General features: G+C 40.7%; 2 protein-coding genes across 5 annotated transcripts in view; both read left to right on the forward strand.

Moving 5' to 3' along the window:
* The first annotated feature begins 2,400 nt into the window (after positions 1 to 2,400).
* LOC133561252 (optineurin-like) lies at positions 2,401 to 15,407 on the forward strand. Its single transcript, XM_061914603.1, has 13 exons — positions 2,401 to 2,566; positions 5,286 to 5,379; positions 5,443 to 5,633; positions 5,699 to 5,854; positions 6,904 to 7,046; positions 7,106 to 7,199; positions 8,755 to 8,870; positions 8,933 to 9,082; positions 9,187 to 9,271; positions 10,779 to 10,931; positions 10,999 to 11,138; positions 14,836 to 14,909; positions 14,977 to 15,407. The coding sequence occupies exons 2-13, from the start codon at positions 5,286 to 5,288 to the stop codon at positions 15,087 to 15,089; spliced, it is 1,509 nt and encodes a 502-aa protein (XP_061770587.1). The 5' UTR covers positions 2,401 to 2,566; the 3' UTR covers positions 15,090 to 15,407.
* Positions 15,408 to 16,504: 1,097 nt separating this feature from the next.
* The window catches only part of mcm10 (minichromosome maintenance 10 replication initiation factor), a 42,631-nt gene continuing 37,772 nt past the window's right edge, over positions 16,505 to 21,363 (forward strand). For 2 of the 4 annotated variants that reach the window (XM_061914592.1, XM_061914594.1), the window contains exons 1-4: positions 16,891 to 17,098; positions 17,886 to 17,934; positions 19,394 to 19,630; positions 19,709 to 19,897. In XM_061914592.1, the coding sequence (XP_061770576.1) occupies positions 17,928 to 17,934; positions 19,394 to 19,630; positions 19,709 to 19,897 (433 nt within the window). In that variant the 5' untranslated portion in view covers positions 16,891 to 17,098; positions 17,886 to 17,927. Of the gene's footprint in view, positions 16,857 to 16,889; positions 17,099 to 17,885; positions 17,935 to 19,393; positions 19,631 to 19,708; positions 19,898 to 21,363 lie in introns of those variants that run through there. The other 2 variants (XM_061914593.1, XM_061914595.1) reach the window with 2 other exon arrangements.

Below are 21,363 nucleotides of genomic sequence, written 5' to 3' on the forward strand. Positions count from 1 at the left end.
AAACTGAGACACCTGCAATTCTGCCTCGTGCTACCTTCAAGGACCCATGGAAAACTGAGTCACCTGCAAATCTGCCTCGTGCTGCCTTCAAGGACTTGTGGAAAACTGAGTCACCTGCTTTTTTGCCTCGTGCTGCCTTCAAGGACCAATGGAAAACAGAGTCGCCTCTTTTGCCTCGTGCTGCCTTCAAGGAGCCATGGAAAACTGAGTCACCTGCTCTTTTGTGTGCTCTGATAGTACCTAGCCTGTGTACAACTGCACAGGAATAAGAATTTGTGATTGTATGCATGAGTGTATGTATGTATATGTACTGTATATGTACAGTATGTTTATATGCATGTTTGTACAGTGTATGTATATGTACATGTATGTGTATATGTATGTTTGTACAGTGAATGTATATGTACATGTATGTGTATATGTATGTTTGTACAGTGAATGTATATGTACATGTATGTGTATATGTATGTTTGTACAGTGAATGTATATGTACATGTATGTGTATATGTATGTTTGTACAGTGAATGTGTGTGTGGATGTACAAACTTTGAGTATGTAAGCATGTACTGTATTTGTGTATGTGTGTGGGAGTGTAGGTACAGTAGCTATGTATGTATGTTTTTATTCACCCATGAATAAATGTTTAACCTGTAGTACACACTAAGTTAAAGTCAGCACATGAGTCGTTTTATCTACAAAGAAACAAATAAAAAACACAACAATCATTAGATCACCTTGGTTTGGGCACGTACATAACACTGCCACCTGGCGGTATTTAAGGAAAATTACACAATTACAGCATTGTATTTTATGGTGTGCTTGAGACAAACAGACAACGCTTTTAAAGATAAAGTTGAATAATGTTTTTTTCCGGGTAATTCATATGCAGTAATTAATTGTAGTTTTAAAAAAAAGATTGTTTCCCGATTATTTGGAAAGTCGATTCTTCACGGGAATCCTCAAGCACTAATTTATACATCATGTGGATGTGCCCCAAGCACTAACTTATACATCATGTGTATGTGACCCAAGCACTAATTTATACATCATGTGGATTTGACCCAAGCACTAATTTATACATCATGTGGATGTGACGCAAGCACTAACTTATACATCATGTGGATGTGACCCAAGCACTAAGTCATACAACATGTGGATGTGACCCAAGAACTAATTTATACATCATGTGGATGGGACCCAAACACTAACTTATACATCATGTGGATGTGACCCAAGCACTAATTTATACATCATGTGGATGTGACCCAAGCACTAACTTATACATCATGTGGATGTGACCCAAACACTAACTTATACATCATGTGGATGTGACCCAAGCACTAATTTATACATCATGTGGATGTGACCCAAGCACTAACTTATACATCATGTGGATGTGACCCAGGCACTAATTTATACATCATGTGGATGTGACCCAAGCACTAATTTATACATCATGTGGATGTGCCCCATTACTAATTTATACATCATGTGGATGTGACCCAAGCACTAACTTAGACATCATGTGGATGTGACCCAAGCACTAATTTATACATCATGTGGATGTGACCCAAGCACTAATTTATACATCATGTGGATGTGACCCAACCACTAAGTCATACATCATGTGGATGTGACCCAAACACTAATTTATACATCATGTGGATGTGACCCAAGCACTAATTTATACATCATGTGGATGTGACCCAAGCACTAATTCATACATCATGTGGATGTGACCCAAGCACTAATTCATACATCATGTGGATGTGACCCAAGCACTAATTCATACATCATGTGGATGTGACCCAAGCACTAATTCATACATCATGTGGATGTGACCCAAGCACTAATTCATACATCATGTGGATGTGACCCAAGCACTAATTCATACATCATGTGGATGTGACCCAAGCACTAATTCATACATCATGTGGATGTGACCCAAGCACTAATTCATACATCATGTGGATGTGACCCAAGCACTAATTCATACATCATGTGGATGTGACCCAAGCACTAATTCATACATCATGTGGATGTGACCCAAGCACTAATTCATACATCATGTGGATGTGACCCAAGCACTAAGTCATACATCATGTGGATGTGACCCAAGCACCAAGTCATACATCATGTGGATGTGAATCAGTAGCACGGTTTTTTTATTTTTATTTTATTTTTTTATTTTGGAAACCTTTATTTATAAATTTCAACATTTACAACCAGTTGAGAAATAATAATGAAAGTAAGTAGAAAAACAGTACAAAACAGTAGCACGGATGTCTGTTTCCTTATGACGTCACTTCAAGGAAATGGAAAGCTTGTGTTACCCAGCGCTGTGTTGGCACGGAAAACAAGCAAACATGTCTTCAAAATAAAACGTCAGAAGGATGGTTCGTACGACGGTGTTTTATTTTGAATTGGTTTTGAACCGGAAACGCTTTTCTTTTGAAATGAGCCTTAAAGCTAGCATCGGAACAGAACATCAACAAGAGCTCGTCTTCATTTCAACTAAAGTGCTCTTCTGTGTTGGAGACAAGACAAGCTGGACGTCTCATCGCAGGTTGGTTCAAATCCCTAAAGTCAATGTTTGTTGTGACGCAGTTTGGCGGAGACGTGAGTAGCTGGCAGGATCGAGACAGAAAGAGAAAGTAAAGGTTATATAAGGTGTTTGAAAACAATTCTTCTGTAAGCTGGCCTTCTGCTTTTTACTCTCCCAAGTCTCTACAACTTTAGCCGCTTTTACAGCAGACTTCACGGCGCCAACTTGTCACACTGACCTACAGCTCGTCGATCAATCAATCAATCAATCAATCAAAGTTTACTGATATAGTCCTAAATCACAAATGTCTCAAAGGGCTGCACAAGCCACAACGACATCCTAGGCTCAGATCCCACATCAGGGCAAGGAAAAACTCAACCCAATGGGATACAATGAGAAACCTTGGAGGGGACTGCAGATGTGTGTGAGAAATGTTCAAAGCGTGACAAATATATATGTCTATCTGCCATGAGGTGGACACTTGTCCAGGGTGTACACCGCCTTCCGCCCGAGTGCAGCTGGGATAGGCTCCAGCCCCACCTTAAGGGACAAGCTGTAGAAAATGGATGGATATATTCAGTGGCAGTCAAAAGTGTAGGTACAGGTGTAAAGAAGATGATGTCATGGCTGTCTTGACTTTCCAATCATTTCTTTGTTTGTGATGTAGTGATTGGATCACATACTTGTTGCTCACAAAAGCATTCATGAAGTTTGCTTCTTTTATGAATTTATTATGTCTCTACTGAGAATGTGAGCAATCAAAAGTATACATACAGCAATGTTCATATTTGCTTACATGTCCCTTGGCAAGTTTACCTGCAATAAGGCGCTTTTGGTCGCCATCCACAAGCTTCTGTGCACATTTTTTGTCAGGTTCGAGCAGTTTTGACATCTATTAAACAAGTCAAAAAGGCAAAGAATCAAACAGAGACAGAATTAAGCTCTTACCCAACATCGTTCTCGCGGTTCTTTATTTGATTTTCACCACCCCCCCTCCTTCCCACAGCTGCTTCCTCAAGGAAGCTGGTCGTGACCAGCATTGCCTTCGCTTCCCGAACAGATCAAAGAAACAGATCAAAGAAAGTCCCATAAAATAGATCACAGAGAGTCCCAAAAAATAAAACAAAAGTTTGTAAAAATACTTAAAAGAGTTCCTCTAGAAGTTGGGCAGATTCTGCCATCTGTCCGCCTGGAAGTCCAGCATTCTTCTTGGAAAGCTCCAGCCTTTTTCGTTCTCGTCAGGAATACAATCTAATATATGAGGTTTTATTTGATCATTTACACAGAATTTTTCTGACATTTTCACCACAAAATTGCTGCAGTTCAGTGAAATGTCTTGGTTTTCTGACACGGACTTGTTTCTTCAGCATTGTCCACATGTTTAAGTCAGGACTTTGGGAAGGCCATTCTAGAACCTTCATTCTAGCCCGATTGAGGCATTCCTTGACCACTTTTGAGGTGTGTTTGGGGTCATTGTCCTGTTGGAACACCCAGCTGCACCCAAGACCCAACCTCCCCCCTGATAGATAGTTAGTACTTTATTGATTCCTTCAAGAGAGTTCCCTCAAGAAATTAGAAATTTAAAGATTTAAATCTAAAGATTTAAAGAAAATTTAAGATTTTTGCGTGTCCTGAACAATTTGGAGCTAATCCTCCTTTTTCATTGTCCCATTTAAAGCAGCAGGTCTATTGGCAGCAAAACAGGCCCAGAGCATAATACTACCACCACCATGCTCGACGGTAGGTGTGGTGTTCCTGGGATTAAAGGCCTCACCTTTTCTCCTCCAAACATATTGCTGGGTATTGTGGCCAAACAGCTCCATTTTGGTTTCATCTGACCACAGAACTTTCCTCCAGAAGGTCTTATCTTTGTTTATGTGATGTCAGAAGAAACAACAATGGAGCTGTTTGGCCACAACACCCAGAAATATCAAATGAAAATTAAAAAAAGGCTAAAGACACAGCTTTTTACTCATCATTTTAAACTATTCTTTGATTGTGTTGTTTTCTATCTTAATTATTAATATTATTCTCTCAATGTTATGTTTGAATTACCCTATTTGTTTACTATTTATATTTTATGTTGACTTGTATTTTATCCTATGTTTTCTACTGTTTTTTAGATGGCGTTAATCTGAGTTATTCTCTAGTGTTGACACCTCAAACATGTCATGTTTTCTTGTGTTCTTGTCAATAGTACTCTCTCTCTCTGTGTGTGTGTGTGTGTGTGTGTGTGTGTGTGTGTGTGTGTGTGTGTGTGTGTGTGTGTGTGTGTGTGTGTGTGTGTGTGTGTGTGTGTGTGTGTGTGTGTGTGTGTGTGTGTGTGTGTGTGTGTGTGTGTGTGTGTGTGTTTTCTTTTCTCATTTTTGTGTAGAGCACTTTTTGTTTGCCACTTGCCTAAATAACATAACATAACATGACAGACCAGAACGAGACTCGGACAAAGGAGAACCACAACAAAGACAATATGACGGACCTGAACTAGACTGACTGATTGATTGATTGAGACTTGTATTAGTAGATTGCACAGTACAGTACATATTCCCCACAATGGACCACTAAATGGTAACACCCCAATAAGATTTTCAGCTTGTTTATAAGTCGGGGTCCACCTTCCTCAATTGATGCAACAAAGCAGAACCGCAAGAAAGATAACCCGAGACTTGGATTAGTAAGAGTACAACCCCAGTCCAGTGTGGGTGTGCTGCAAAGCTAAAATGTGTGTGAATTCTCCTGTCAGATGATGAACGGGGACACCTCCAGTGGGGTGGACACGCTGGAGGAAACTCTGCAGCAGATGAATGTCCTCATCCAAGAGAACAAAGATTTGAAAGGTGTGTCCCAGTAGACCTGTCCTATGAGTCCTGTGCACCCATTCACTTGTCTGCACCCCCCAGAGTCTTTACATAAGACCAACCTGCTGATGAAAGAGCGCTTGGAGAGTCTGTCCACGTGGCGAGACAAGCAGCGGGAGGAGCACCAACTCATGGTCACCAGGCTGGAGGAGGCCGGGCTCCAAATGGAGGCCTTGACGCTTCAGAACCAGGAACTGAGCCAGAAACTGGAGGAGGCGGGTGACGCCTCACAAGTGAGTGTGCTGGTGCCGTAGTCCACCAGGACCTGATTGAAACCTGCTCAACACGGTGTCTCCAGGTGGCGAGACCCAGTGCAGAGGCCGACGCCCTCCGTGCGCAGCTGGCCCGACTGCAGGCGGAGAAGAACGACCTGGTGGCTCTCAACTCTGAGCTGCAGCTGAAGGCCGACCACAACTCCCACGAGGACTCCTTCATCGAGGTCATCAAGGTGTCGGTGAGGAGGAAGTACAAATCATCTTTCTGTACCGACTTCACTTGCTGCATCGCAGGTTTACACTTGCAGCATCGACATTCAAGTAACTTCTACACCGGGGGTCCAAACCCTTGATTTGGGGCCCACATCAGGCTCACAGATTGGCCAAATACATATTATATTAATAGGATGGATATTTCATGAATATGATGGATGTATAATTATAGGATGGATATATAATGAATATGATGGATGTATATTTATATGATGGATATATAATGAATATGATGGATGTATAACGAATATAATGGATGTATAATTAAGAGTATTATTTTAAGAGGATGTGAAAGTTTGACTCCTACCTTGTTTACTTCCCTGACAACTTCCTTAAATGTTTGTAATCAATCATAAACATCAAGCAGCTAAAATGCACCAAACATGGATAAGTGTGGAGAGTGTTTGACATTTTTCCCATCATGCACTCCAAAGGATTTTAATGGGTGTCATTTTGATGTTTTTATGTTGTTTGGACATGTTTCATAACATCCACAATGTTCAGTGAGCAGGTTGTGTTCTAAGTGAACATCTTTGTTAGTGGCAGTTTTAGCGCCATGACTAGGGAAGGTTATCTGGATTGTGTCATATAAGTAAATGCTGTGCTACGATTTCAAAGTATTCTCCAGGGTCATGGATCTGATTTACTGACATTGTCCACAGCACATGTGTGGCATTCAGAGACCACCTGGAATTTAGGATGAATTTGAAAGCAGGCCGTGGTTTCAACTCATGACGCCTTGAAGTTTGGACACCCCTGATCTGTGATACTCGGGGGAGCTCTGTAATGTTCTAATGTCTGGACGGGATGTTAATTGGAAGAAGGTGATCATTAGTTAATGGTGATTTGAAGACTTATTACAGTGTAGGTAATAGTTGAACTTGAATATTGATTAGGAGTGGACATGAGAACTAAGCACTTTTGGAAAGCCAAGTTTATTGCAGTGGACAGAAGCCATGTTGCAATGCAGGTAAGGAGCCACCTGCCCAAGTGACGACTTGTCCATGACTTTCAGGACCAAGGTGTTGTCAGCAAATGCCCCGACTCCGACGCCGACACCAGCGAGGAGGTGACGGTCAGCCAACTGCTGGCCTCCCTGCGGAAGGAGACTCAGCGGGCGGAGCGGCTGCAAGGCGAGCTGCAGGCCGCCGTGGACAAGTAAGACGTACTTCAGCCTCTGGTTTTTACACGGACATGTCACGCTTTGCTCCTGACAGGAATACGGCGCTGGAGGAGAGCAGGAGTCTTGTTAACGTAGCAACGCAGACATCCATGACCTCAGAGACCAGAGAGGATTCTGGGAAGGACAAGGTCAATTCTATTTTTATTGTGAATCTTTCAACGATTCCATCCCAGTCCTCGGGTGAAGGATCCCTTTCAGAATCCATTCTCCATTCAAACAAAGTATTCTTTGGTGTAATAATTACAATGACACCTTCTCTAAAAGGTAGAAAAGCTCATTTAGGTTGCATGAAGATGGCCTCAAAAATGTTTTTTTTTTTTCAAATGGATTCTTGGGAAAGAAAACATTTTCTATTTGCGAAAAAATAAAAAATAAATCTAAATCACAATCAAAATGATGAATCAATTTTGAATCATATAATTTCTTGCGGCTTTTACTTTTTTGGAATCAAACATGTTTTGTCCAGCAAACACAGAAGGAAGTCAAGAGAAGCCTCATCAACTACTTATGAAATACCTCCTCTCCACTTCTGTGTGCTTTTACAATCATCCTCTTTACATGTTGCACCTTTTTCTCTTTTTCTTCAACCATGCAGAGCTTCTTCTTGATTTCTTTTTCTTCAACCATGCAGAGCTTCTTCATGATTTCCCCCAGAAATAATATAATTTGTATCCTCAACAAGAAATATAGATCAACTTACTATAACATTACTTTTTATTCTTATTTCAATTCAGAACATGTTTTGACTGTCTTGAACCCTTTGAAAAAGAACAATTAAATACATCAACTCCATCCATCCATCCATTTTCTACTGCTTGTCCTTTCAATAAATAATAATAAATTCAAAACTAAAAATGAATAAAACAATTTTTTGGGATCAAAATGAAAAAGTCAGGATAAATGACTACAAAGAGCACGTTTTGCTTTTCGAAGCGGTTTTGAAGCATGATACTGATGAAGCACGTTCCCAGGGTCTCACACGTAAACAAATGTCCACTGCAGAGGACACTGCTTCAGGGTCAGCCAATATTTACAGTACCTATTTTAAAATATATGACATAATCCTTTATTTACAGAATGGAAAGGGTGAGAGGAAGAGGGTTTAATTAGTTGGAAATGCGGTTTGCCGAAAATAATGGAAAGCGCCACCCTCCATATCCACTGCGGCCAAAGTTGAAATTTGCCACAAAACCCATTTTAAGATATTCAACACTAGACTGCCACCTGACGGCTTAAGTGGATGGTTGGCCACCCCAATTTGTCACGTTTCATGTGTCAGGTCAAAGGCGCGTAGATTGCAAACATAAGGTGAAGTAAATACATAAATGAAACAGAAATCTAGTTCACATTGTAAGTATTGAAGAAAACATCATTGTTATCAAAAGAGATGATCAGAGAGCAAAGGTGTGTAGTCAGCATAACAGACATGAAGTGTTATTCAACCTGGTGTTGGTAAACAAAGGTGTGTAGTCAACATAACAGACATGAAGTGTTATTCAACCTGGTGTTGGTAAACAAAGGTGTGTAGTCAACATAACAGACATGAAGTGTCATTCAACCTGGTGTTGGTAAACATTCAGTAGAGAACAATAGAGAGAAGTCATGTCAGCAATACACAAAATGATGGAAAAGGTGTGTGTGTGTGTGCGTGTGTGCGTGTGTGTGTGTGTACAAATACTGCAGGCTGCGTCCCAGTTGGAGAGCATGAAGTGTGGGATGAAGACGCTGGTTGAAAGGCTGCAGCAGGCTCAGAGCGAGCTGGATGATGCAGAAGGCATGAAGAAGAACCTGCAAGACAGGTTGTTAACACGGACAATGACGAGGCCGCACAAACGCTCCATCTTGTCCCTGCTGTCTGCAGCTGTCATCTACTAGAGCAGCGTGTGGACACCCTCAGAGCTCAGCTGGAGGACAAGCAGGCGGTGCAGGCGGAGAACCATCGGCTGAAGCTGCAGCTGGACAGCATGCAGACACACACCTTGATGGAGCAGAGGAAGGCTGGGGAGGAGAGGTCGCTGCTTTCTTATCTACTTCCATCTGCAAACTTTTGCATCTACATGCATTATTAATATGTGTGGAATCAGGGACTCAACACTCTGCTTTTCTCCTCTTCAGAAGCAACCTAGCTCAGCTGAAGGACGCCTACACGCAGCTGTTTGAAGACTACAACGAGCTCCAGGAGGAGAAGAAGAAACGAGAGGTCATAAATAAATAGAAATGTATTTCACTCTTTCCAGCTGCAAGGTGTCAAGTACCAGGTCATGTGACTAGAAAGCGTACGCTTGATTGAAAAAAAAAAAAAAAAAAAAGAAGTTAGTATGTAAAGAAGTTAGCACGCAAACAGTTAGCATGTGTCAAGGACAAGTGGAATCAATTAATTGAATTAAGGTTTTCGGCTGTAAAATTGGCTAAAAAGTTAGCATAACATCATGCTAACAATTACCATGTGTCAAAAGAGTCTGAGGTGTTGGGCTGCAAAAACTGGTTAAAAAAGTCCCAAATGGTGAGAGTCTGAGGTGTCGGGCTATAAAAGTTAGCATGCTAATGCTAGTCCTGCCCAGCCAATCAGCGGCTGTGATGCTAAACTGGTGTAGTGGTTCATACTTCCTGCTCTTTTTACTTCATGCAGACATTTGTATTGCTGGCCAATGTTTCATTTAGAAGCAAATGAGCTAGAATGTGCTCAGTTAGCCGTAGCACCAAGCTAAGATGTGGATGTTGTGATGAGCCGAGCCTGCATTGATTGACGTTTTGTTTTAGCATCTTCAATGCACACGATATGGCCGAAAGTATTGGGTCACCTGCCTTTACTCACATATGAAGTTGAAATGCCATCCCATGGAATTGTCCCAAAATGTTTAGCTATCCTGGACCATTCAAAGTTCCTTAACCTGGAACTCCTGAAAAACAACCCCACATCATAATTCCTCCTCCACCAAATTTCACACTCTGCACAATGCGGTCCAAAATGTAGCGTTCTCCTGGCAACCTCCAAAGCCAGACTGGTCCATCAGATTTCCAGATGGAAAAGTGTGATTCATCAATCCAGAGAAGGCGTCTCCACTGCTCTAGAGTCTGGTGGTGATGTCCTTTACACCACTGCATCCCCCGCTTTGCATTAGACGTGGTGATGCATGGCTTAGTAGAAGCTGCTCGGCCATGGAAACATTCCATGAAGCTCTCTGCGTACTGTACGTGGGCTAATTGGAAGGTGACATGAAGTCTGGAGCTGTGTAGCAAGTGACTGTGCAGAAAGTCTTTGCACTATGCTGACCTCTCTGTCACTTTACCTGGCCTACCACTTGCTGGCTGAGTTGCTGTTGTTCCCAAACTCTTCACTTTTCTTAGAATAAAGTTGACTTTGGAATATTTAGGAGCGAGGAAATTTCACGACTGGATTTGTTTCACAGGTGGCATCCTGTGACAGTTCCATGCTGGAAATCACTGAGAGCGGCCCATTCTTTCACAAATGTCTGTAGAAACAGTCTCCGTGTCTAAGTGCTTGATTTGATACACCGGGCCAAGAGATTAGGACACCTGATTGTCATCATTTGGATGGTTAGCCAAATACTTTTGGCAATATAGATAGATGGATAGTACTTTATTGATTCCTTCTGGCTGGGAAGTTTGGAGGACAGTCCTGCTGTGAAGACAACCTCTGTGCTGGAAAGAAGTCATCAATCCATGTTCTTTCTGGGCATTCTCAGCTGGTGGACAGCAGAGTGCTGCAGGATCTTCAAGGTCAGCTGACCGCCGCCGAGCAGGCCCTGGTGGACAAGCAGGAGAACATCGACAGCTTGAAGCAGGAGATCTTCCAGAAGGAGAAGGAGCTAGAGACCATCTCCGTGTTGCAGGCACAGGTGGGCTCCCCGCATGCTGGCTCCTCCCTCTTCCCTCCTGCCTCCTGCTCAACTTCTCCTCCTGCAGGCTGAGGTCTACTCCTCCGACTTCTACGCCGAGCGGGCGGCCAGAGAGAAGCTGCACGAGGAGCGAGAGCGTCTGTCTGCTCAGCTGGAGTATGTCAAGAAACAAAACTGCCATCTGCAGGAGCTGGACACCATGAGGCGGTAGGACAAGAAGCTCAATGAGTGTCCTGTGTCAGACAGGAAGGTCAAGGCCACTAGTACACATCATCTGCATTATAGGACTAGTACACATCATCTGCATTATAGGACTAGTACACATCATCTGCATTATAGGACTAGTACACATCATCTGCATTATAGGACTAGTACACATCATGTGTTTTGTATTGCATTATAGGACTAGTTCACATCATGTGTTTTGGACTGCATTATAGGACTAGTTCACATCATGTGTTTTGTATTGCATTATAGGACTAGTTCACATCATGTGTTTTGCACTGCATTATAGGACTAGTTCTGGTACTGAAACATTTTGACAGATTTTTAAACGCAACGTGTAAAGTTCTATAGTCTCAATGAAACATCAACGTTTTGGTCTTGCTTGCTAACCTGTACTTGCTAGCGTCATTTATAGAGCAGGCATCGTCCTGCAGTCCACAAGTATCTCTTATGTGTGACTGCCATCTACTGCTCACACTTATCCTAACACCATGTACCAAATAAAACAGCTTGGAGGTGGATAAACACAACCAGGATTAATACGTACATTAGGTGCACTGGGTTGTAAGGCGCATGCTACATTTTTGACTAAATGAAGTCATTCTCAGAGATGCCACAATACTGTGCTGGAAGTTTGTCACGCTTGGATTGTGGAACTTGGGCAGGCCTAGTGGAGGCTGTGTGTGCGTGCCTTTAAGAGACATTCTTTTTCACATGATGCACTGCAATAGAGATGCGCGGTTTGCGGTCTCATATAAATAAAATATATTTTAATTAGATTCGGGCGGGTGGCGGTTGAACCATCCGGAAATATTTGATATACATGGTTCTGAGATCGGTATCCTTTACCATTGAAAGAGACACTTAAGACCCGTGTCACAAAGCGAAGAAGACAATAGGAGATGCTAATATTCTCTAGAATGACTGCAGTCACCCAGATAATAAGTATTAGTGCGTGCTATGAAGCCATTGTCTTTGTTGCCTTCTACAACATGTACGATCTGCTTGTTAGTCCAGCAACATGTTGTGTGTGACTTCCGCGGCAACACACACACGACTGCAAGGCATACTGGGTGACACAGAGTACACTAATGGTTGTGATATAAACAATCTTAACACTCTTAGTAATATGCGCCACGCTGTGAAGCCACACCAAACAAGAACGACAAACACATTTCGGGAGAACATCCTCACAGTAACACAACATAAACGCAACACAACAAATACCCAGAATCCTTTGTATCCATGACACTTCCTGACTATTTTATACACCCCGCTAGCAGCAAACCCCCCCGTCTGTATCACCCAGTATGCCTTTCAACCTTGTACGTGTGATTGCGGAAGCTGCACACAACATGTTGCCGAACTAACAATCGGTTTGTACATGTTGTTAGGCAAAAGCTTCACAGCACGGCCATATTCTTGTCATCAGGATGAACGCCATTGGATATTCAAGAGAACGTTAGCGGCTCCCATTGTCTTCATTACTCTGTGAAACGGGTTTAAATAGCTCTTTGAGAGGTAAAGGTGGCCGACCTCTGATGTATTTCAGCGGGCGGGGGGCGGGCGGTTGCGGTTCTGACAAAATGTTGGTTCGGGTGGACGGCGGGTGGATGACGACTTTGGTGATGCGGTTGCGGATGATATAATTGCCTCTCCGCCCATCTCTACACTGTAAGTGTGCGCGAGATGCCATATATGGGCACACTTCCTTGTGCAAGGAAGACTCTTACATGCTGTGATTGGAATGCAGTGTAAGGAGGAGAACAATACATGACTCTATTATTGGAAGGCAGTGTAAGGAGAACAAAACATCACTCTTTCATTGTAATTTGAATGGAGAAACCATTCTGAATTGAATCATTGTCCCAAGAATCTAATGGAATCACATGGTGCCCAAAGATTCACAGCCTAACTTTTCACACAAATGAGAAAAGAAAAATCCCCACGTCGTTGGCAGTGAAGAACTCCAGGAAGTTAATTTAATTTTTTTTTTTTCAATGTTTTAATTTTTATTTATGTATTAGAAAAATGATTTTTTAATTTGAAATAAAAATAAAGAAGCTGTTTATGGTTCCGTGAGTTGGCAAAGGAAGCTACATGTGTAACATTACAGTCACAACATCACGCTACTTTAGCTAACAACTCAATAATCGCACAAGGAAGCAAAAATGTGTTCGCTCACAAGCAGAAGCTGAAATGTTGACATCATCACCAGGTGAGTCACCAGGTGAGTCACCAGGTGATGATGGGCAGGATTATCAGTCCTTCTCTGCTTTCTCCCCATTGCTGCCACCCAGCATGCCACAATTCGCTGCCGGTACAATGTTTGGAGGTGTATTTTTTTTCACTAACTTCAAAATATGTTCCATCCATTTACTCCGCTTGTCGTGATTTGATGAATTTATGAATGTTTCAAGTGGATTTTGTCGCCGCCCAACACACAAATACTGTTGATGTTTTTCTCCCTTTGTACCGCTACAGACTTCAAAAGAGATGGCAGTAAAGGTTAATACTCGCTGCCATATGGCTCTTTTCATTCAATAGAAATAAGAATAGTAATAATTCATCATCAGTACAGAAAGAAACACCACCTTTCTTATTGTCTGCTCTGTCCTCCACAACTTGCAGGCATTCTCCGTCTGTGTTTTACACTTCAAAAGACTTTCCATCCATCCATTTTCTCCCGCTTATTCCCTTTGGGGTCGCGGGGGCGCTGGTGCCTATCTCAGCTACAATCAGGCGGAAGGCGAGGCACACCCTGGACAAGTGGCCACCTCATCACAGGGCCAACACAGATAGACAGACAACATTCACACACTAGGGACCATTTTAGTGTTGCCAATCAACCTATCCCCAGGTGCATGTCTTTGGAGGTGGGAGGGGCCTATCCCTAGGTGCATGTCTGGAGGTGGGAGGGGCCTATCCCCAGGTGCATGTCTTTGGAGGTGGGAGGGGCCTATCCCCAGGTGCATGTCTTTGGAGGTGGGAGGAAGCCGGAGTACCCGGAGGGAACCCACTCGGTCACAGGGAGAACATGCAAACTCCATACAGAAAGATCCCGAGCCCGGGATTGAACCCAGGACTACTCAGGACCTTCGTATTGTGAGGCATACGCACTAACCCCTCCTCCACCGTGCTGCCCTGAAAAGACTTTGTCCATGCAAAACATTTGTTTACATTGCACCACATGTAATAAGCATTTATGGATTTTTGTTGGAGATTGTTATCACACCTCAACATCTCTGTCATGTGAATGCTGCCTCTTGGCCAGGTCAGCAAATGAAAGTATGTTCTTCATTTTCTTACCCTGGATAGATAAACACAGGTCAACTAGGAAGTAAATGTGTATAAACTGCAAGACAGGAACAGGAAGTAGGTTGAAGGGAGGACGCCAATCGTGCTGTTTGATGAATAAATAGATGAAACAAACATCACTTATGATCTGACAGTCAAATGGTGCGTTGATGGCGTGAGACAAAGTTGCACGGCTGGAGGGAAAATGTGTCTTTTAAAACGTTTTTTTAGCCTTTAAAAAAATCTTTGCGCATGCCTCATGGCCAATTATGCAAATTTTTGTCGACTGGAAGGTCCCCCGCACCGACCCTGCAAGCCAACATCGTGCGTGTGAATATTGTTTGTGATGATGAACCATGGCATGCATTTGTTTGTGTCGCAGGCTGACACTGAGCGAGATGCAGAGGAAACATTTGGCAAAACCAAACGGACGAAATCCAGCATTGGTTGGGAGAGGTTTGTTTCATTTTTGCTGTGGATGCACAGCCTGAGAGACGTTAAAGCCCACTTTCCTGACTTGCAGGTACTGACTGGCAGCATCAGGGCAATATTCCTGAGAACGTCTGTCCAAAATGCAACAGCATCCTGCCAGATCTGGACTCCCTGCAGATCCACATCATGGACTGCATCAACTAGCCTCGCAGCATCTTTTGCTTTATTTGCACTTTAATCCCAAGTTTTCCTCTACTTCTACTTCCCCTCTCATACAACCAAGAGTTCACTTTATATGATTTGATGTTTGATGTCCTCTCACAAGGGTTTGTTTGGGCGTTGTTGGCTCCACGTGTCTGAAATGTGGACGGACTCAAATAGAAGCTTTAAAAGGTGTTTGCATCAAGTGGGGGCTCAATGGCTTGTATGTCAAGAAGCAAATGTCACTGGATAGGATCTAAACTACAAAACATTGTTTTAATTTCAAATAAAATGCAAATGTTTTTGGTGAAAACCTGGAAAGTTAATGAGCACCATTATTTTGGATATAATATTTACTATATGTATTTTTATTTATGATTTTCACTGCAATTATTGATTTCTAAAAAACGAAAGAGGCAATGTTAAAGGACGAGATAGTGTATCATTTGTGAGATCATATATCAGGCCTGTCAAAATGAAGGTGTTAACTCATGATTAATCACAAGAAATATTGCATTAATCGTGAACACACTTAGAATAATAATGCAATTTATTATTTATTTTTCTTAACCTTACCCACCATACGGTCAGCGATCACATCAATCATGTCGGTACAAAAACGAGTCAGGAGACTATACATCCTGACAGAAGCTTACATCAAACTGTTGCCCGGTTTTTACCATGAATTGATTTACGTGGACCCCGACTTAAACAAGTTTAGAAAAAAACATTTAGTGGTCAATTGTAAGGAATATGTACTGAACTGTGCAATCTACTAATAAAAGTTTCAATCAATTGTGCAAATAAATGACAATAATTCAAGTACATCATTTAAAAAAAATATTCCTGGATGACATTCTGACAGTAAAATTGCATTTGTGTACAAATGTTTTTTGTTTTCTTCTCAAACTAGTTTTAATCATGCAAGTTAGTATTCAACTATGATTAATAATGATTATTCCAAATTTCAAAATGTGTTTAATATGTTTAAAAAAGGTAATCATTTGACAGCAATCCAATATATATATATATATATATGTATATATATATATATATATGTGTGTGTGTGTGTGTTTATGTATACACTAAGTGTGCAAATATACTGTATGTATATATGTATTGGTATACACATATAGTACAAACTTCCACTTTTTGAACTGTATTCTACTTTTACAGTCAATTTATTCTTACATGATATAATACAAGGCCAGCAAATTACTTTTTAATCAGAATAATCAGTTTGCAAATAGTTTATCGTGATTATCTGCAATAATATCTGCAAAGTATACTTACAGGGTGCCCATCATAACAGGTGTGAGTGTGGCTCACTATGATGCACAACAATTAATGATTTCTTGGTCAATAAAAGATTTTGGACAGCCTTCATACCAAATATAAGTGACGTTAGGGTGGATGCGCGCGCATCTACACCCCGAAAGCAACGGAGGATCGCGAAAATGACTCTAATAAATCAACGATGGCAAACAGTGAAATACTTTCAGATCCGTGTGGTTTCACAGAGGAGACGGGAGGACTAAGTGGCCAAATATTTGCACATATTTGGTGGGGAAGCCGGTTGTCGTGTGACATTGTTCGACACTTTTTGCAGCGTGCAGACACGCCTACGTTGGTGTCTTGAGATTTCGCCTAACTATTTTGGCTAAAACGAACAATATTATTTGTGTTTATGCAAAGTGTGTAATTTTTCCACGATAAAATGTTTTCTTTGGCACCTTTTTTTTATCAGGAAACAAGCTAATTCATGAAACGGTAACGTATTTCTTTCAGGCAAATTATTAGGCGCCTAACATGAATTATGACAACAAAAGGGGGTCCTTCGTTTAGCGCCAGTTTGGATGTTTTCCCTCGCTTTAGTGAAGACTGAGACCCGCTCAAAGATGTTTTTTTAAACTTGAATCAGCCTTTAAATGACCGATTATTCACTCTGCTGTCATAGCGCATTCATTACATTGCTGTCGAGGATTAAACCTCTGCTGACTCTGGTCGTGCAGGTAAGTCGAAGAAGTGTACGAACTCCGACGTCACGTGACCCATTTGTTGCAAATAATGTTATAAATCCACCCATCCATCCATTTCCAACCGCTTATTCCCTTTTGGGGTCGCGGGGGGTGCTGGCGCCTATCTCAGCTTCAATCGGGCGGAAGGCAGTGTACACCCTGGACAAGTCGCCATCTCATCGCAGGGCTAGTGTTATAAATATTATTGACTATTACTTTAAATACATATTGTTAAATAACGTTTACTATTACTTTAAATACATAATGTTAAATAACATTTACTATTACTTTAAAAACGTAATGTTAAATATCATTTACTATGACTTTAAATAAATGATGTTATATGTTATTTACTATTACTTTAAATAAATGATGTTACATATCATTTACTATTACTTAAATAAATGATGTTACATGTCATTTGCTATGACTTTAAATAAATGATGTTACGTATCACTTACATATCATTTACTATTACTTAAATAAATGTTACATGTCATTTACTATTACTTAAATAAATGATGTTACATGTTATTTACTATTAAATAAATGATGTTACATGTCATTTACTATGACTTTAAATAAATGATGTTACATATCATTTACTATTACTTAAATAAATTATGTTACATGTTATTTACTATTAAATAAATGATGTTACATGTCATTTACTCTGACTTTAAATAAATGATGTTACATATCATTTACATATCATTTACTATTACTTAAATAAATGTTACATGTCATTTACTATTACTTAAATAAATGTGTCTCTCATTAGGCTGGCTGCTGATCCTAAGTGGACTATTAATACATCGACAACATGGATTGTGAGTACTGCTTTTTCATATGATTACTAACTCAATCTCAAACAGGGGTAGACAAAGTGGGGCCAGGCGGCCAAAATCGGCCCATCTAGTCGTTTGATTTGACCCGCTGAAGGTTTGCTTCCCAACTGTAGAACATATTTATACTGACCTTCTTTATGGCTCCCTGGAAGTGCTCCTTACCAATATTGATATCAATCTGATATCAACAATAACCACGTATCAAATTATATTTGGCTTGCATCCAAGTATTCTGATTTTAGCTCCGATACAAGCTATCTTCCAGCGTGTTGTGCTTCTGCTGAGATGGACTGCCAGTTAACATCTACATTTCCTCCAATAAGCACAAATGGTGGGTCTTTTATTGTATTTTAGTGAAGTCATTTATAAAAGGTAAACATGGTAGCCACTTGAAGCTTGCAGCTTCAAAATAGCACACAAAGCCACACTTAATTGAACAATATTTTGTTGTAGAACTTCACATTTCAATATAAACAAGTATCAATAGATTATATTATATTATATTAGATTATATTTTAATTTTCCTGAAGGAACTCCTGAAATAATTAATAAAGTGCTATCTATCTATCTATCTATCTATCTATCTATCTATCTATCTATCTATCTATCTATCTATCTATCTATCTATCTATCTATCTATCCATCCATCCATCCATCCATCCATCCATCTATCTATCTATATATATTTGCGTATTACTTACATATTGAAATCTTAACACAGAAACTTGTTCAGAAGTATTTATTAACAAACGTGTTGGCATCATTCAACTTACTGCATAATGAACTTAACAAAAAGCCATTTTACACTCCACTTCGTCTTAAAGACAGCATAAATCTATTTCAGACGATTATTAAAGAATAAGTTAGAATAAGTTAGTGTTTTTCATACCTAGCATCAACGTTCCCTCTATGGTACGCGCCTGTGCGATTGCACACTGCTCACGCGTCCTCTGCGCACGGCAAATCTAGGCCGCGCACAAAATCGTATAAAAAGATAAGCGCATAACAGTGTGCATGTCTGCCGTCGCTCACATGTGCGCCACTGAATGCTCAAGGAGTTTTGGCGTTTGCTCACACATATGAAAAATTGGAGGGAAAATTGCCTACCATTGTTCTATGTTTGACTAATTTCACTTGATCAAACCTTTTTCTTACAATCCACTGGACTAAATCATTCAAGTATGTGTGATTCCTGCTGATATCGATTCATGAGTGAAAAAGCTGTATTGGGACAAGCCTAAAGCTCACAGAATCATTGAAAGGATGTCTGCAAGGCTAACCACTTGTCATCTATTATTGTCATTGACACTAATTATAGTAACTTCATTTTTTACATTCAGGCTTTTTGTGTTCTGGCTTTGGTCCTTGTAGGCAAAATGTTTGGGCTCCCCGTTGTAAACTTTAACCATGTTGAGCAGTATTGTATCTATTCTTTGTCCAGGCGAAGATGATCTGGACATTTTGACGGCATTGATGGTTGAAAATGAGGACCAGCAAGCTTCAGATGACCTTGATGGCCTTTTTGACAACGATGGCGAGGGTGATCTGGAGGGAGGACAGGATGGGGAGGAGGATGAGTTGTCTGAGCTCTTTGGGGATGTGGAAGAGGAAGAAGGTGCTAAAGAAAGCATACGCCAAGCCAGTGGGAGCCTTAACAGGTCCCAAGAAGACTTGCAAGGTTTGTGTCCGGGCAGGTTCTCTTGTGAGCTCACACTGCATTTTGTATTGATTCCTGCTCAATTCTGCTTGTCTTCAGATGAATTAAGGAGGATGCAGGAAAAAATGCAGGCATTGCAGAAGCAACTGGAGGCCAGCCAGACTCCTCGCTCCTCTTCCTCAGCAAAACACACAGCTGCTGTCAAACCATCACCTTCTCCACTTGCTACCCCCAAACATTCGCCAGAAAGACCTGCTGCTGTGGCCCAGAAGAACAAAAATCTGTCAGGTGAAATATATTTACAATTCATAGAGCACCAAATAAGATTACTGGATTTTCCCCCTAATATAATTAATCGTGGATGCCCACCACGGCAAAGTTCAAACCGCCACACCCAAAAAATGAGGGTTTTGTTTTACATGAAAACAAATGAAAAGTTATATAATGTATGAATGGATATATATATATATATATATATATATATATATATATATATATATATATATATATATATATATATATGTATGTATGTGTGTGTGTGTATATATGTATATATACATAAATATATATGAATATATATACAGTATATATATATATATGTGTGTAATGGCTGTGAATGTTGAGGCGACACGGACATCAACGTGAATCAATCTTAGCTTTACAAACCCCGTTTCCATATGAGTTGGGAAATTGTGTTAGATGTAAATATAAACAGAATACAATGATTTGCAAATCCTTTTCAAGCCATATTCAGTTGAATATGCTACAAAGACAACATATTTCATGTTCAAACGCAAACTTTTTTTTTTTGCAAATAATAATGAACTTAGAATTTCATGGCTGCAACACATGCCAAAGTAGTTGGGAAAGGGTATGTTCACCACTGTGTTACATCACCTTTTCTTTTAACAACACTCAATAAACGTTTGGGAACTGAGGAAACTAATTGTTGAAGCTTTGAAAGTGGAATTCTTTCCCCTTCTTGTTTTATGTAGAGCTTCAGTCCTTCAACAGTCCGGGGTCTCCGCTGTCCTATTTTACGCTTCATAATGCGCCACACATTTTCCATGGGAGACATGTCTGGACTGCAGGCGGGCCAGGAAATTACACGCACTCTTTTACAACGAAGCCACGCTGTTGTAACACTTGTTGAATGTGGCTTGGCATTTTCTTGCTGAAATAAGCAGAGGCGTCCATGATAACGTTGCTTGGATGACAACATATGTTGTTCCAAAACCTGTATGTACCTTTCAGCATTAATGGTGCCTTCACAGATGTGTAAGTTACCCATGCCTTGGGCACTAATACACCCCCATACCATCACACATGTTGGCTTTTACACTTTGCACCTATAACAAGCCGGATGGTTATTTTCCTTTTTGTTTTGGAGGACACCACGTCCACAGTTTCCAAATATAATTTGAAATGTGGACTCGTCAGACCACAGAACACTTTTCCACTTTGCATCAGTCCATCTTAGATGAGCTTGGGCCTAGCGAATCCGGCGGCGTTCCTGGGTGTTGTTGATAAATGGCTTTCGTTTTGCATAGTAGAGTTTTAACTTGCACTTACAGATGTAGCGACCAACTGTAGTTACTGAAAGTGGTTTTCTGAAGTGTTCCTGAGCCCATGTGGTGATATCCTTTACACACTGATGTCTGTTTTTTAAGCAGTAACACCTGAGGGATCAAAGGTCAGTAATATCACTTACATGCAGTGATTTCTCCAGATTCTCTGAACCTTTTGAGGATTTT

Source organism: Nerophis ophidion, linkage group LG10 (genome assembly GCF_033978795.1).
Source record: "Nerophis ophidion isolate RoL-2023_Sa linkage group LG10, RoL_Noph_v1.0, whole genome shotgun sequence".
Taxonomy (NCBI): Eukaryota; Metazoa; Chordata; class Actinopteri; order Syngnathiformes; family Syngnathidae; genus Nerophis; species Nerophis ophidion.